This window comes from Typopeltis vanoorti, chromosome 14 (genome assembly GCF_054136105.1).
Source record: "Typopeltis vanoorti isolate ZY-2024b chromosome 14, IOZ_Tvanoo_1.0, whole genome shotgun sequence".
NCBI classification, from domain to species: domain Eukaryota; kingdom Metazoa; phylum Arthropoda; class Arachnida; order Uropygi; family Thelyphonidae; genus Typopeltis; species Typopeltis vanoorti.
In genome coordinates, this window is record NC_143562.1 from 9,284,045 (window position 1) to 9,301,043 (window position 16,999).

General features: G+C 34.5%; 1 protein-coding gene across 1 annotated transcript; it reads left to right on the top strand.

The window, feature by feature from the left end:
* Positions 1–7,743: 7,743 nt before the first annotated feature.
* LOC150099186 (uncharacterized) lies at positions 7,744–13,206 on the top strand. Its single transcript, XM_090404091.1, has 2 exons — positions 7,744–8,167; positions 11,595–13,206. Exon 2 carries the CDS (start codon positions 11,833–11,835, stop codon positions 12,964–12,966), a length of 1,134 nt encoding a protein of 377 aa, XP_090260217.1. The 5' UTR covers positions 7,744–8,167; positions 11,595–11,832; the 3' UTR covers positions 12,967–13,206.
* The last annotated feature ends 3,793 nt before the right edge of the window (positions 13,207–16,999 follow it).

The window sequence follows — 16,999 nt, forward strand, 5'->3', positions numbered from 1 at the left end:
GAACTTGCTTCCAAAACTCAACCCACTTTGCTTCACTAGCTTCAGTTCTTCGTCCTCTTGAAATTCCAAAAGTTCTAGTTCTGCAGCTGCGATATCCATCACAATTGGTTTTGAAATAGGAAAACCGAGCTCAAGCTTGCTCGTAAGGAAAGGGCTGAAGTTCTCGAAGGTCGCAAAATCGATTGTTGTGTTCTTCGGCCAGATCATTTAATTTGCTAACATAAGATCACATGTCTCATTCCACTCCTGGCGAATTTTTCAGTATTTTCTTCAAACGAAGTGATTGAAAGTTTTATTTTCCAAGTCTCTCTGGAAAAGTTACAGTTTGCTTTGTAAGTTTAGCATGGCTTGTGCGAGATCAGTTATTAGTTTTTGTTTCCCTTGAAGTGAAACGTTTAACATATATAGATATATTTAGATGCTGGAAAACGTTGGTGAAAAATGCCATATCCAACAGCCACTGAGTGTCTTCGAGATGAGCGAAAAATTTCTTCTTCTCTCTAAGAAACTGTTTAAGTCTAACAACAACAACAACAACAACAACAACAAAAATTGGTTAATACATTGCTAGCTGAGAGCCACCTTATTAAGCAAAACCATGATACGTCATTAGGAATCTCGTCACAGCTCAACTGTGACGAGATTCCTAAAGTCTTAAACTCGTCGAGAAAGCTTTTGAATTATCGGTGTGTTTTAGCATTGAACGAATAAAATTAACAATTCTTAGAATTACTTCCATTGCGTGTTCAAATTTAAAACACTTGGCAACCAGATGTTCCCTTTGAATAATGCAATGTACAGGTAGGAAAGCAGGATATGATTCATCATTCTCAAGGAGCCCTATGAGCCCTTTAGTTTTACTCCCTCATAGCTGGAGTACCATTGATTGCAATGCTGACGATTTTTTCGCGCGATACCAACGCTTTTGTAAGTGCAACATCGACAGCTTCTTCAATGTGAGAGCTACATGTTGTATCCTTCAACGCTGTCAAGTCCAATAACTCTTCCTTGACGTCCAGGTAGTGAGATACAAAATAGGCAAATGTAGTTAGTTGTGGTTTGTGGTGAATATCTGTAATTTCATCCAAAGACAGACTAAATGCAGCGCAGTTTGTCAAGTTATAGCGTAAGTTATTTACAATGTCAGCACTGATAACGGAAATTCTCCTTTCAATTGTATGCCTGGAAATTGATTTCTGTTCAGTCAGTTTGAGAATTTTTTTTTATTATCCTGAACTAAAACTGAAATTATTTGTGCAATATTAAACGGTTAAATAAAACCAGCCTCGATGGTAACATCAGTCTGTATAGTAAACATGGACATCAATTTACTCTGACCATGGGTTGTTGTTTTAAAGTTGAAAGTTTAGTTCACCGCAGAGCCAAGAAGAAATTCTTTACAAAATTCACTCTGACAACATCTGCTTGTCATAATGACGCTTGTCATTACGTGTCATAATGCCGCTTGTGTGCCAAATAGCCAAATAGATATTTGGCACACACTGGTTTACTTTGTCGTTTCGCAAAAGGAAACTCCTCTTCTCACTCTGGCCTAAATCTTCTGTGTTCCTTTTCATATTTACGTTTTTATGTGACATTTCTAATCACTTGAAATAGAGTTCAACGATAACAAGCACTGTCAAAGGACTCACGCAACAGTATGTTGAACGTTACCGACAGATGAGCGACGGAAGTGTAACTAACGTGTTGCGGCTGGAAGGCATAGCTTCTGCATCCCCACTACCCACCTAGCCATGCACACACACTCACTCCCGTACCAATCACATCGGTCAAAAGTTTCGGCTCTTCTAAGTCTTACCGGAATTATTTTGGCTTCAAAAGGACGCGAAGTTGGCCACACCTGATATAGACAATAAGTTATACCATTTGCAAGAAATCTGCTTAAGACAAAACAAAGAAAGAAACAAAATCAAAATTTTATAAAGTCATACTAGCACCAAAAATACTATATGGGTCAGAATGTTGGATAGAGAGAAAAAGATGAAAGTAGAATACAAGCAGCTGAAATGAAATTTCCTAAAGCAAGCAAAGGATGTACAACAACGGATAGAGTACGAAAAAGCGAATTAGGAAGGAATTACAAATACAAGCAGCAAATGATAAGACAAAATAATACGAAACTAATTCGAGAGAACTTACACGAAGAATGGAGAAGGAAAGACTACCAAACGAAGTTAATGGAAGTTTTTTCACTTGGCTATGCAAGCAATTATATATTTGGTTTAACCCTTTTTCCAAGTGTAAGCAACAAAGTTTGCACCTGAAGTATTTTCAGGACTGCGGCAACTCGTGGCAAAGGTGGTATAAGTTCTCAACACTTGCCTTAGTATCCCATAATGCAAAGCACATCTCCTTGCGGACATGTATAATGCTATACATTAAGGGAAGAATCATTACTCAGACCGGTTTCGATCTTTATTGAAATCTCATCAGTGAAAGCCAGACCAAGAGGTGGTGCCCCAGTCCTGAAAATACTTCAGGCGCAAACTTTGTTTGCTTACACTTGGATAAAGGATTAAACCAAATGTACAATTAGTAGTATAGCCAAGTGAAAAAACTTCCATCAATTTATCTCTGATCCAGAGAATTTTAATAATTAGGTGTGACATCTTTTGGCAACTGGCACATGGAAATATGACTTCTGCATTACTTCCACCTTAGTATCGCCACCTCTGGGTCTGGCTCCTACTGAGGAGACTTCAATAAAGGCCGAAGTGTATTTCGACATATATTCGTTTCTTAGTTATTTATTTGTCACTTTTGCAAGCTCTGGCAAGTCTCTAACAAATTAAAACACATAAAGTAAATAAAACTCGGCAAAGTATGCTGCGTGAGATGTTCACTGAGTGTTAATAACTCGCACAAGAGCTCGAGTGATTAATCTCAGATCTTTTCTGAACCTTAGGTTTTCCAGGCCACTGTGGTTCGTTGATGAGATAGAATTTTTTTTACATAATTACCATCGAGTAAGAAGTAAATGAAATTTGCTTTAATGTTAATAAAGGCCGAAACCTGTCTGGATAGTGACCCTTCCCTAAATGCATAGCATTATACATGTCCGCAAGGAGATATGCTTTGCATTATGGAGGATACTAAGGCAAGTGATGAGAACTTATATCATATTTATCCCTAGTTGCCCCAGTCCTGATAATACTTCAGGCTAAACTTTGTTTGCTTACACTTGGATAAAGGATTAAACCAAATATATAATTAGTACCAAAAGAAGTAACAAAGTACGAACTGAAGCAGGAAAGAGAAAGACCTAGAAAGAGAATGAAAAAATAATCCTTGGGATCCCGAAAAGGCTTTTAACATATATCTTGAATGAAGATGAGGTGGTAAGTGCACAGTTACCAAGTCATCTTCATTCAAGAGTTTTGACTCTGATCATTATTTGGTATCAGCAAAAATTCGATTTAAACCAATGTTGCTAAAAACACATAAAATTGAAAATTCTAACCAGCCAAGCGACAAAATTTCTTTATTACAGGATTCCCAACTTAGACAACAATATCAAAAATGCGCAAACATAAAAACAGAAATCACTCATGAATCAAATGACAATAGAAGATGAATGGGAACATTTGAAACAAATTCTCACAAAAGCAGCAACAGAAATCTTGGGAATAAAGCGCAAATGGATTAGAAAAAAGAGAACTAGGAGACTGGAACGAAGAATTAGAAAATATAATAAAAACAAAACAAAGACAGTTACCAGAAATGAAAAAAATTAATGAAATACTTCTGAAATATTTTTAATATCGTTTGATGTCTGGAAAAATTCCTAACTCTTGGAAGAAAGCACTGGTTATCCCAGTCTATAAAAAATGAATTAAAGAAAATTGCAATAACTATAGGGTAATTTTTCCGCCCCTCTCAATACACACCAAAAATATTACAAAAAATCAATACGACATATAAAGAAATAAATTAAAACACTATGTTTATTTTTGAAGTAAAACTTTAATTTGAACATTCTAAAATTTAGAAATATTTAGAAAAACTCCTCTCACAACTAGCAACACTTAAAGCAATTGTGAGGAAAATTCGCAGTAATATTACAATAGTTGGAAATGAGTTCTCGAGACTGTACTTTAGACTTAACTGCAAAAGTTCAAATAGGTTCAAAGTGCAGCCCGGGGCGGACCGCCCCTTCCTAGCAACGCCTCTGGGAACAGGCCACTTGTCCTGTTCCGGTCTCATGCAAAATCCATGTTATTATTATTATTATTATTATTATTATTATTATTATTATTATTTTAACGGTGTCTCCATGGAGTCAAAAGACTGATCGCGGGAGACCCGACATTGACACACTAACCATTATTTACACAATACCTGTCATACCTCTCCTTAAATTCATCCACAGTTTAAGCATTCACAACCACCTTTGGCAAAGCATTCCGCCCATTCACAACCCTCCAAGTAAAAAATATAGTCGTAACACCCTTGTTAACCACACTCTTACACAATCTCCAGGGGTGGCCCCACGTTCTCTCACATCCTGCACTGGTCTTAAGAATATCATCAGTATCGATCTTGTAAAATCCCTTTAACAATTTAAATACCTCTATCATATCTCCTCTCTTACATCTATCAGCTAGTTTTTGGAGCCCACAGATCATCAATCTATCCTCATAGGGAACATCCCACAGACCTGCAACAATCTTTGTAACCCGCCTCTGAATCATCTCTACCACTTCCGCATCACCAAGAAATCCTGCCGACCAGATCTGTGCACAATAGTTTAAATGCAGCTTTATAGAGTGGAACAATAACTTCCCTATCCCTGCTTGTTAGTGTGTTCCAACAACCATGTAATTTGATGTGATGTTTTGGCAATCTTTGCAATATGCCAGTTACACTTAAGTTCTCTGTCCACAATAACTCCCAAGTCTCTTGTCTCATCAACTTCCTGCAGTTCAGTTCCGTTAATATAGTAAACAGCACGCGATGTCATCCTCCCGAAGTGCATCACCTTACACTTAGCCAAGTTGAACTGACAGCCATTTACCTCAGTCCATACCGTCAGCCTATTAAGTCATCCTGTAAAATATCCACATCATTTGAATTGATTATAGCTCTTCCCAATTTTGCATCATCAGCAAACAAGTGAATATTTCCACTCAAGGTATTTCCAATATCATTGATGTACAAATTAAACAATAGAGGACCAAGAACTGAGCCCTGAGGTACACAACTAGTCACTTGCCTTTTCCTGGACTCAGCTCCTCCGTAAACCACTCTTTGATATCTGTCTGCCAGCCATCCTTTAATCCAAATCACCATCTTCGGATCCAAACCCATTTGCTCTAATTTATGTAACAGAGTTCCATGTGGAATCCTGTCAAAAGCCTTTGCAAAGTCAAGCAGTATCACTGAGTAAGGATTTCCTTTATCCAACTCCACTGTTACTTTATTATAGAACGTAAGCAAATTACTTAGGCAAGACCTACCCTTCACAAAACCATGTTGCTCCTTATAAAGTATCATATTGCTGTCCACCCAGCCCTGAATTCTAATTTTAACTAATTTCTCCAAAATCATAACCACCACTCCAGATATATTGGTTGGTCTATAATTTGCAACCTCAATCTTAGAGCCTCCCTTTACCAGAACTGAGGTTTAAATTAAACATTCTGGTTAGAGGAGTTGCTAATTCTCTTGCACATTCTCGTAACACATAGGCCGATATTCCATCTAACCCAATGGCAGTGTTAGCATTAAGGTTCTTTAATATATTAAGCACCTCAATTTCATCTATCTCTACACTCTCATCAGTCAATGGCACATCTGACACTGCACTATCACTACGAAGATGGTACACTTTTGCGAAATGATCACTAAGCAACTCAAATATTTGATTAACTTCAGTAATTTCCTTACCATCAACACTTTTTAAAGTAATCTTTCCATGGATATTCTTCCATTTACTAGCCACATAGTGAAAGAACTCTTTAGGGTTTCTTTTGGATTCATCAGCTAGCTTCCTCTCATAATTAGCTTTGGCTTTCCTTACCATACAGGTTACTCTCTTTCAACCTTTTCTTTATCTGCAACTCCTGTTTAATAGTATTATTCATCCATTTTACGCCTACTTGATTTCTCCTTCTGACTCTGGGAATACAGTCTGATACAGCTTTCTTCAAATACTCCTTGAGAATCTCCCACGCACCATCAACATCTCTCCCCTTGAATTTCTCATGCCATAATACAGCTGAAAGTTGACTTCTCAGCTTGTCATAATCACCAGCCTTGTAATTCCACATATACCCATTCTTAATAGGATATTCAGCATGTCTTTCAATCTCCCAGGTGAAGACCACATGATCGCTTTCCCCAAGTGGAGACATTGTGATGACCAGATCTAACACTCAAGAATCTCTTGTCCCTTCCATCACATGCTGTCTCAGGTAATTATATCTTAACAATTGTATAAACTCCATTTCCTTTGTTCCTCGTGACCATTCCTTCCCCAAATCTATGTCCCCAAAGTTAAAATCACCCATAATAATTACTTGACCTTTACTCATCGTGCTAATTTGCCAATACATACTATCTACATTCTCCCTTATTCCCCTTGGATTATAGCAACAACCAATTACATATTTCGCCTTGTTAATCTCTATCTCACACCAAACAGCCTCTAATGAACTGCCCTCTACATACCTGTTACAGTGAGGTACTTCTATCTTTTTTGGCTTTAATGTTTCATCTATCATTAATACCCCCCCCCATTCTGTCATCTCTGTCCTGCCTGAAAATACTGTACCCCTTATATTCGATCCCAATAACTATATCATTCTTGGTTAACCAAGTTTCGCTAATTCCTATAATTTTTGGCCATGTTGTACTAAGTAATGACAAAAATTCTTCACACTTATTCCTAATACTTCGAGCATTAGTATACATAAACTGCAATACTCCCTTTCTCCCATAATATCCCTGTGTGCGAATTACCCACTCTGTATACTGTTAACATTCTGTGAACAATTAATCCCAGTTTCACAACGATTAATGACCTTAGTACTATTTACAGCTGACTCTATCACCTGCCTCCCTAGCAAATCCCATTTCCCTGTTTATGACCCTTTACTCTGTCCTTTATCAATAAATGTTCTAAATGCCAAGCTCCTAATCCATTTAAGTGCAAACCATCTCTCTTAAAATACTCCTTCCTTTTATCAAACTCATCCCAGACATTCATAAAATGAATATTCAGTTTCATTTCTTTGCAAAACCTTTTACATAATCTGGATACCATTCCATTTACTATAATTGCTCTTCTGTTCATTTCATCACAATCAAATCGTGGTAGCACACTCATGATCTTTCCATTCTCACTTTCCACTCAATATTACAATAGTTGGAAATGAGTTCTCGAGACTGTACTTTAGAATTAACTGCAAAAGTTCAAATAGGTTCGAAGTGCAGCCCGGAGGGGTACCGCCCCTTCCTAGCTACGCCTCTGGGAACAGGCCACTTGTCCTGTTCCTGTCTCATGCAAAATCCATGTTAGGAAGAAGAAGAAGAAGAAGAAGAAGAAGAGTCTTGACTCAAGAATATATTTGTATAATAATAATAATAATAATAATATCCAGTTGCATTCGGTTTCGAGAATGTTATCATTTAAAAAAAAAAAAAAAAAACGAAACTGAATTATTCCGCTAGATGTAGCGTTTTTCAGATTTAGAGCATTCTCATAGTGTTTACAATCTGAAAACGAAATGTTATATTTTACGAAAGAGTTTAAAGTACGTTATGTGGAAGTAATTTAAAAGTAAAGGATCATTCGTACGAATAACAAATCAGGTCATGTAATAGAAATATTGGTTATGCGGATAAAAACATACCATTAACAGAGACAATTAACTAATAAATGCACCCAGTGATCTCTGAAAAGGTGAACAACACCAGTATCAGAATCCTTTAAGGTTTTCAGAAGAAATCTGCAAGATGTGAATGTCGCCTTTGGCCAAGCAAAAAATGATAATCATACATCTGAGTTAGTGAAAGCTGCAGGCCTTGGAGATTTTTGTGCATTCTTTTCGCATGCTCGGAAATAAACGTATACTAGGATATAATTTGATGACATAGTTTATGATTTTGAAATCATAAAAATAGAAAAACAGTATTGATTATTTTAGTAAGTTAATTTATTAAATATTGAATTCCTTAGAACAAACGTATTCAAGATAATACTTAAATATGATTGAAATTTTTATAAAAAAAATTCAGGTTTTATGTTTAATATATTAGTTGTCTTTTAATATACTTTGTAATTATAAAAATCAAATTTTAATATATGTAAAGGAATGGGACAGGTTTATTAACTTCTGTACATAGGCGTTATGTGAAAAACTCAATCACTTTATATATCGTCATCATCTGCCATTGTTGATCCACTGCTGGACGAAGGCCTTTCCAAGATTACTCCAAAGTTGTCTGTCCTTTCCCATGTCACTCCTGCAAATCTGATGAATACATCATTCCACCGTGATTTAGGTCGGCTTCGTGGTTGTTTTTCCTCTCGTGAAATCCAATCCAGTACTTCTTTTGTCCATCGTTGATCTTGTCTTTAAGCAATATGCCCAGCCCATTGCCACTTCAGATGTTTCACACTTCCTATGATGTCAGAGACTTTGGTTTGGTTTCTTATGCACGTATTCCTTTTGTGATCCAGTCTTGTGATATCAAGTATAGTTTTTTCCATACTGAATTGTGTTGTTCTTAATTTTTGAATTTCCTTTGCATTTAGTGTCCATGTTTCACAGCCATATATCAATATAGGAAGAATACAATGGTTAAAAACTTTTCTTTTCAGGCATAATGATAGTTGGCTTTTGAATATTTCGTGATTTTGCAAATATTTTCCACCCAAGCATCATGTGTTTTTTAATTTCATCCATGATATTTTGTTCCATTGATATCTGTTATCCTAATTATATGTAATGATCTACTTGTTTATTATCATCATTATTGATTTTATTATTTCTAGTTGAACATAACTTGGGTCTTCTTTAGGTTTATCTTTAGTCTAACTGTTTTGCTAGAACTTTTGAGTTCTTGGATATGAATTTGTAATTATGCACAGTTGAAGTAAAGATAACTATGTCATCTGTAAAGTGTAAATGGCTTAAATGTCTTCCATTTATCTTCAGACCTTTCCTTTCCCAATCAAGAAGTTTGAATATTTCTCCTAGGCACAATGTGAATAATTTTGGAGATATTGTGTCACCCTGTCTTATACCTCTCTGTATTTCCACAGTAGAGATGTTTCGAATGAAATGAATTGTTGCTGTGGCATTGATTTATGCTGATTTGATGGTCCTGACATATAGCTCCTTCATTTGTTGGCTTCATAATGCTTTAAGTATTTGCACAAGTTTTTACTGAATCAAAGGCTTTCTCATAATCAATAAAACCAAGACATAACGGTGACTGATATTCATTACACCATGCAATAATCTGTTGCACGACTTGAATATGAACCATTGTACTAAAGCCACTTTGAAAGCCTGTGTGTTCTTTTGGTTGTGCTAGGTCCAGAGTTGTACAAAGCCTATGAGCTAAGACTTTGGTAAACACTTTGCAAACCACTGATAGCAGACTGATGGGTTAATTTGCCAAGTCTTCTACCTCACCTTTTTTATATATCAGAATTAGGGTTGCCTTCTTCCATGTTCTTGGTACATCATTTTCTTCAGGGATAAAGTAAGCAGTTTTTACTTTATTCCTAAGTAAAAACTATTTACTTTAATTTGCTAAGAGTGTGTAGATCATTTCTCCACCTGCTTTTAGTTCAGCTATAACTATCATCACTTGCAGCAGCTTTTTTATTTTGCAAGCTTTGGATGCTCCACATAACTTCTTCTGGTGGAATCTGTGGTACTTCAGTTACTTCATAGTTGTCTTCTTCATTTAATTCATCATCCTGATATGATACTGAGTAAAATTCTTCAATTCTTTTTGCTATAGCATATCTATCTCTGGTTATAGTCCCATCTTGTTGTTTGACTGCAACCATCTGTTTATTGCTGTTCATCAATTGCTGTTTGGCTCTTTTGAGACTACAGTTATTTTCATTGTTTGTTGTATAAATTTACAATTGAATTTTGTTAATTCTTATGTAATATGTTTTCTGATTGTTTTGCACAATTCACTGCATTCAATTTTATTCTGTAGGTTATTTGATTGTTTCATTTCTCTTCGTATCTTCATCAGCTGTTTTGTTTCTTCAGAAATTTTGTCTTGTTTTTGTTCTGTGGTTCCAGCTATTTCAAGTGAGCATTATAAAAGGTTTTGGGTAATAATATCATTACTTTCTGATGGATCAGCATTGTCATCTATAATAATGTTTTTAAATCTGTTGTTTAGTTCATGTTGGAATATATCTTTTTTAATGTTGAATTTGTGTACATCTATGTTTTGCTTTGATCTTTGAAACATTTTCTTCTTTCTTTTTGGTGATTTATTTGAATCTTTCTGCATACCATACGATGGTCACTTCCAATGTTGAAGGTGTTTATAACAGCGCAGTCTTGAAAGATGTTTTTCTTATTGCTGAGGATAAAGTCAATTTCGTTAGTTTTTCCATTTGGACTTTTCCATTCCACCTCCTATGTGTCCTTTTCTTGGAAAAGGAATTCATGATGTACAGGTTTTCTTTTTCTGCAAATTCTATTAACCTTGCTCCTCTATTGTCTCTCATGCCATATCAGAAATTTCCCATTGAGCTTTCATCTGATTGTTGTGTACCAATTCTAGCATTAAAGTCTCCCATTACAATTCTGATGGTTTCCTTTATTGTAAAGTTGGGATATATCATGATAGAAGGCTTTAAAACAATGTTTAAAACATACATCAGTATTTATAATAAACCTAATTTATTTGAAAAAATCTTGGTTTCTATAATACAATCTCCGTTTTTTAATCGAAGAATTTGTTTGACTTTGCACAGTCTAAGAATGTCCCATTTTAATCATTTTAGCTCTTCACTTAGCCATGATTCACTGCTCAGAGTCCTACAATTTAAAGTTCCAAGGTCTAGTTTCTGATGGCAACATAATCTGGTTGTCCAGGGATTCTTAGTACCCTCTGCCTTCATGTTTAACTGCCTGCTGACATAGGCAGTAACAATCTGGCCTATGGGAAATGAGGGCCATTTTATTTCTGTTTGATTCATATTGGAATATTAGGCCATAAATTCACCATGCTGGCCCACTGCAGGTTGGTAAATGGCAATATTTTCACGAGATTGCCAATCCCAAAACCACTGGTCCACGGCTCTTTATTCAATATATTCTGAGCTGCCCTGACATCCAACGGATTCAGTCAGCGTTCACCCCATCTGCCACCTAGGGGATGCACTCAGTAGCCAGTGGGAACCCCGAGACTATATATATATATGTGTATATAAAGCTATGATGTACAGTGTAGTACTCTTTCACATGTACACACACACACACACATTAGATATTTTTTGTAGTTATCTATAAAATTATTGAAAAATGTACTGTGTAATGTATGTAAATAAATAATGATTTATTTATTTATTTTTCCCCTCATTTTAGCTTGCCATGCTTCATTATTAGACATGGAGAATTCCATATAGCTGGTTTCCACTTTTTACTGTTCAGTGTTTCACTGTTGCATAATATCTAATTTATGGATATTGAAGTAGAAAAAAAAAACAGTGAATCTTTTATAAGAGGCCTGAGATAATATAACAGTTTACAGTATTTGATAATCACAGGGGGAAAAAGTTGTTTGAGAGTTCATTAAATATTAGAAGCTGTGATCCTTGAGGAAATGTTTAACTGTGGAATGTGCGGTAGATCATTTACAGGTTCTTCTGATCTTCAAAGTTATGTAAACATTCATGCTAATGAGAGCTCTTTCACATGTAAAACCTGTAATTTGCCCAGTAAAGCTTTTACAGATTCTTCTATCTGTAAAAAAGAAAACATTCAAACAAATGAGAATGCTTTTATTTGCGAAACCTATGATTTAACTAGTAAATCATTTGCTGATTCTTCTAACCTTAAAAAAGAAGGCATTCACACTAATGAGAACTCTTTTATTTGTGAAACTTATGATATATCTAGTAAATCAGTTGCAGAATCTTCTAACATTAAAAATGATGTAAACATTCAAACCAATGAGAAATTGTTTATCTGTGAAACCTGTGGTAAATCGTTTTCAGTAGCTTCATTGTTCAGACGTCACATAAGAAGGCACACTAAAGAGAAAACTTTTATTTGTGAAATTTGTGGTAAATCCTTTTCCCTAGCTTATGCCCTTAAATTGCACAAAAGAATTCATACTAATGAAAAACCTTTTGTTTGTGAAATTTGTGGTAAATTATTTTCACTAGCTTCTAATTTTAGACAGCACAAAACAGTTCATAGTAATGAGAAATGTGTTATTTGTGAAATATGTGGTAAATTGTTTGCATCTCCTAAGCACCTTAAAAAACACAAAACAGTTCACAATGATGAGAAACCTTTTACTTGTGAAATTTGTGGTAAATCATATTCTCTTTCTCATCATCTTAAAAGGCACAGAACAGTTCACACTAATGAAAGTTCATTTACTTGTGAAACTTGTGGTAAATCATCTGCATGTTATGCTGATCTTAAAAGGCATATAAGAGTCCACACTAATGAGAAACCTTTTAGTTGTGATGTTTGTGGCAAATCATTTTCACAAACTTCTAATCTTAACAACCACAAAATAATTCATACTAATAAGAAACCTTTTATTTGTGATATCTGTGGTAAATCATTTCGACGTTTGCATCATGTTGAATTACACAAAAAAGTTCATACTAATCGGAAATCTTTTGTTTGTGAAATTTGTTGTCAGTCATTTACTTATGCTCATTGTCTAAAAAAACACAGAACAGTTCACACTAACAAACCATTTTATCAGGGAGACATTTAATAAATTATTTATTATTTTCACATTCTTGAAACCCTAAAAGTTAGAATACTTACTTATTAATGAGAAATGACATCTAAAACTTCTGGTAACTCATTTATATATTGTTGTCTCAAAAAATTTGTATATATCTTATTTAAGTTTCTCAGTAAGGTGTGAACATATCTTACTGAGATACTTTATTCTTTGAACTCATAACAATTCGTATGTATACATTAAAGATACCAAGTAATTTTATAACTTGGTTTTAATCCTATTTCCCAAGTAAGCAAACAGGCAAGTAAGTCAAGTTTGCACCTGCACGTAGTGCAAGCCTGAGGCAACTCATGGTAAAGGTGGAGTAAGCTCCGATCACTTTCCTTAGTATTTTCCCCTAATGCAGAGCACATCCCCTTGCGGAGATGTATGATGCTATGCATTAAAGGCAAGGACCACTACCCAGATCGGTTTCAACCTTTATTGAGGTCTCATCAGTGGGAGCCAGACCTAAAAATGCCAAGGTTGAAGTAATGCAGATCTTATAAATTTTACCTAAACAAGTTGCCACAGGGTGCTTTAACCTTATTAAATAAAATCTCAGGATGAGAGATAGATGTAGAAAGTTTTTTACCTTGGATATATTTCTATATCTCATCCTGAGATTTTATTTAATAAGGTTAAAGCATCCTGTGGCAACTTGTTTAGGTAAAATTTATAAGCTCTGCATTACTTCAGCCTTGGCATTTTTAGGTCTGGCTCCCACTGATGAGACCTCAATAAAGGTTGAAACTGGTCTGGATAGTGGCCCTTGCCTTTAATGCATAGCGTCGTACATCTCTACAAGGGGATATGCTTTGCATTAGGGTAGAAATGCTAAGGAAAGTGATCATAGCTTACTCCACCTTTACCACGAGTTGCCTCAGACTTGCACTATGTGCAGGTGCAAACTTGACTTATTTGTCTGTTTGCTTACTTGGGAAATGGGATTAAAACCAAGTTTATATAAAATTACTTGGTATCTTTAATGCATAATACGCCCAAGGTAAAAAACTTTCTATATATATATATATATATATATGCAGCCTGTGAAAACATGCAGATACTATGTAATGTGAAACTACTGATGTAGAATATTGTATTTATCTTTGATTGTATAGAAGGCATCAAAAATGGGGAACTTATATAGATCACATTAAACTGGAACTTTCCACAATGACTTAAGAAAAGTCAATGATACAGAGACCTTATCTTACATTCTCAGAAATTCCTTTTTTGTCTAAAATATATGAAAAGCTATGAATGCTAGTATTGTAATATGACTAATTATTATTCATGGGAATATTTTTCATATAAAAAACATATCCCATTTAAGCTTACTTTATTTCACACATCTTCATATGGACAAGAGATGTCCATATAGTTTCTGATTCATTTCTTACTAATGAATGCTTGCCATGTACTTCAAAGCCTTTTTGGATATTCATACATAATAGAAAAACATTAAATTAATATCGTGTGAGAAATTGAATTATAAAGTCAGTGTAATCAGTATTTAGAATGTTTGAGAGTGCCAAAAAAGATTTGTCTGGAACACCTGAGAATTCATTCAGATCTGGAAACTACAAAGTAGTCAGCATTTCTTTGTACCTTTGAGAAAACATGTAATTGGGAAAGTTGTGATAAATCATTTGCATGTTTTGATTTTAAGACTCACATGGATTCACACTAGAAACCTTTATCTGTGAAATTTGCATCAAATTATATTCCCATTTTCTATCTTAAATGACAGAAAAAAAATAAAATAAAATTTGCATTGCTCAGTAACCTTTTCTTTATGAAGTTTATAGTAAGTAAGTCTTTTGTATAATTCTTAAAATACACTAAGCATTTACACTGATGAGAATTCTATTATTTGCAAAACTTGTGGTAAAACACTTTCAACAGCTTCGTTACTTAGAAATCACATAATGCTTCATACCAATGCTATCTGTGAGACTTTGTCATTTTCAGTTACGTCTAATCTTGAAAAAAAAAAAAAGTATGCATTAGCATCAATGAAACTTAGTCTCTAACAGCAATGGGAAATACACTTTCATATTCTATGTTAGAGCATGATAATTTAGAATCAGAAATCTTTTGTTTCTGAAATTTGGTAAATTTAAGAGGTATGTGCAATAATGAGAAATTTCTTATCTTACTTAAGCTTATTTAAAATGTACAAATTTATACTTATAGTAATTGCTTTGTTTGGAACTAGTATCAATTCACACACAAGTAGTAGTTATCTTAAAACAATCAAACTATCTGAATCATATGAAGCTCTTGATATGGAACTGAATAAATTACTTGTCTGTGGACTTTGTTCCTTGCATAAAGCTTATTTCAAGAAAGAAAATCTTACAGTTCACATTGAAACTGGAATTTCATTGAACTTAAAGAAAGCAATACAGAAAAACATTAAATTAATAGATCAGCAGAGAACAGCAGCATAACCCAAAAATAAAATTCGCTTTTTGTTGAACTAACTGAAAGTTTGTTCAGTTTTGTGAGCTTTAAAGTGTAAATGATATATGTAGTTTTCAAAATTGATTAAATTATTGTAATTAAATTTTGAAAAGTCATGTTGAAAATAAAATGAAGGAAAATGTATGAAGTTAGTTTATTTTTAAATTTTTGGACATTCATTTTGCTTGTATGTTTGTTTGTTTGTCTGGTTAAATAGAGATGTCCTGTAAAAATTATGCTTGTGAAGCTGAAAAAGATATTTTGATAATTAGGAAATCATAAAATATAGGCACGAGTGAAATAAACTTTGTATGCTTGTTTTCAATATAATGATCATTTTATTTATTGGATTTAATTATTGTTGATCACTGCACTGAAATGATTTTTTTTCAACTGTTTTCTTAGATTTATTATTATTATTATTATGGGAAAACAGTATTTACAAGGTTTAGGTTCATCGTTAGAGATGACACTGATTACAAACAAAAATCAAGCTTAGCCACAGCTATTCACTACAGATGTCATGCAGTTTGGGAGATGATTTTTAAACCTTTTTTTTACAAAATCCCTTTAAATCAACCTCATCATTTTATTGCCGAATGCCGAAAAGAAAAAAAGATCTCAGGAATTGCAGTATTACACATCAAGGATGGAACTCCTACCATTCCATCTGAATTATGGTGCAAAATATAACAATCTGATACAAGCTATGAGGATATGCCTAGAGTTTTGACAATTTTTGTGACATAGTTTCTCTTACCATTCATGTTGGAGGTTTAATGGAATATCATCAGCACTGAGAAAGGATTAAAATTAATTTTAATGCTTCCAATATTTCGTCTCAGTCACAGAGATATCTTCAGGGATTACAGAAAACTTTTTGTAACGACACACACAAATACAATACAACAGTGAGTGAAAAGGGATTACAGAAAACTTTTTGTAACGACACACACAAATACAATACAACAGTGAGTGAAACTAAAGTCCTATCTATATTGTGTGCCCTCTATGGGTGTTTGCAGATAGCCTAGGATGTAAAGAGGGATCTCTGAGTTGATGTTTCCCAAATTTTGGAAAGTTTTATGCAACCGAATTTGTTTAAATTAGGTTGATTTCTGAGTGCAGATGCAGTTTCAAAGAACAGTCTTTCTTTTTTTGAATTTACTGTGATGGAGCATGGTGGTTTTTTTGCAGGAGATCCAAAACATGGTCTGCAAGGCCAGATTGACCATAATCATGATTGCAGATATATGACTTGTGTTCTTCTAATTGAATGGTTGCTGGTCTGTTTGTCTGAAGTAAGCCAGTTTACAGGAACAAGATACTCTATATACTCCAGGCACTGCTAGAGGAGGGAGCTGATTTTTGGTGGAACGAATAAGGGTAGCAAGTTTACGATGGAGCTAAAAAGTTGTCTGGAGGTTGTACTTTTTTAACGATGTGGCTATTTTTTCTGATGTGCCACGGATGTAAGGTATGGTGATGGCATTTCTGAAGTCCTTCTGAAGAGATGGTCTGGGAATAGGGAAGGACTTGATTATTTTTTTAA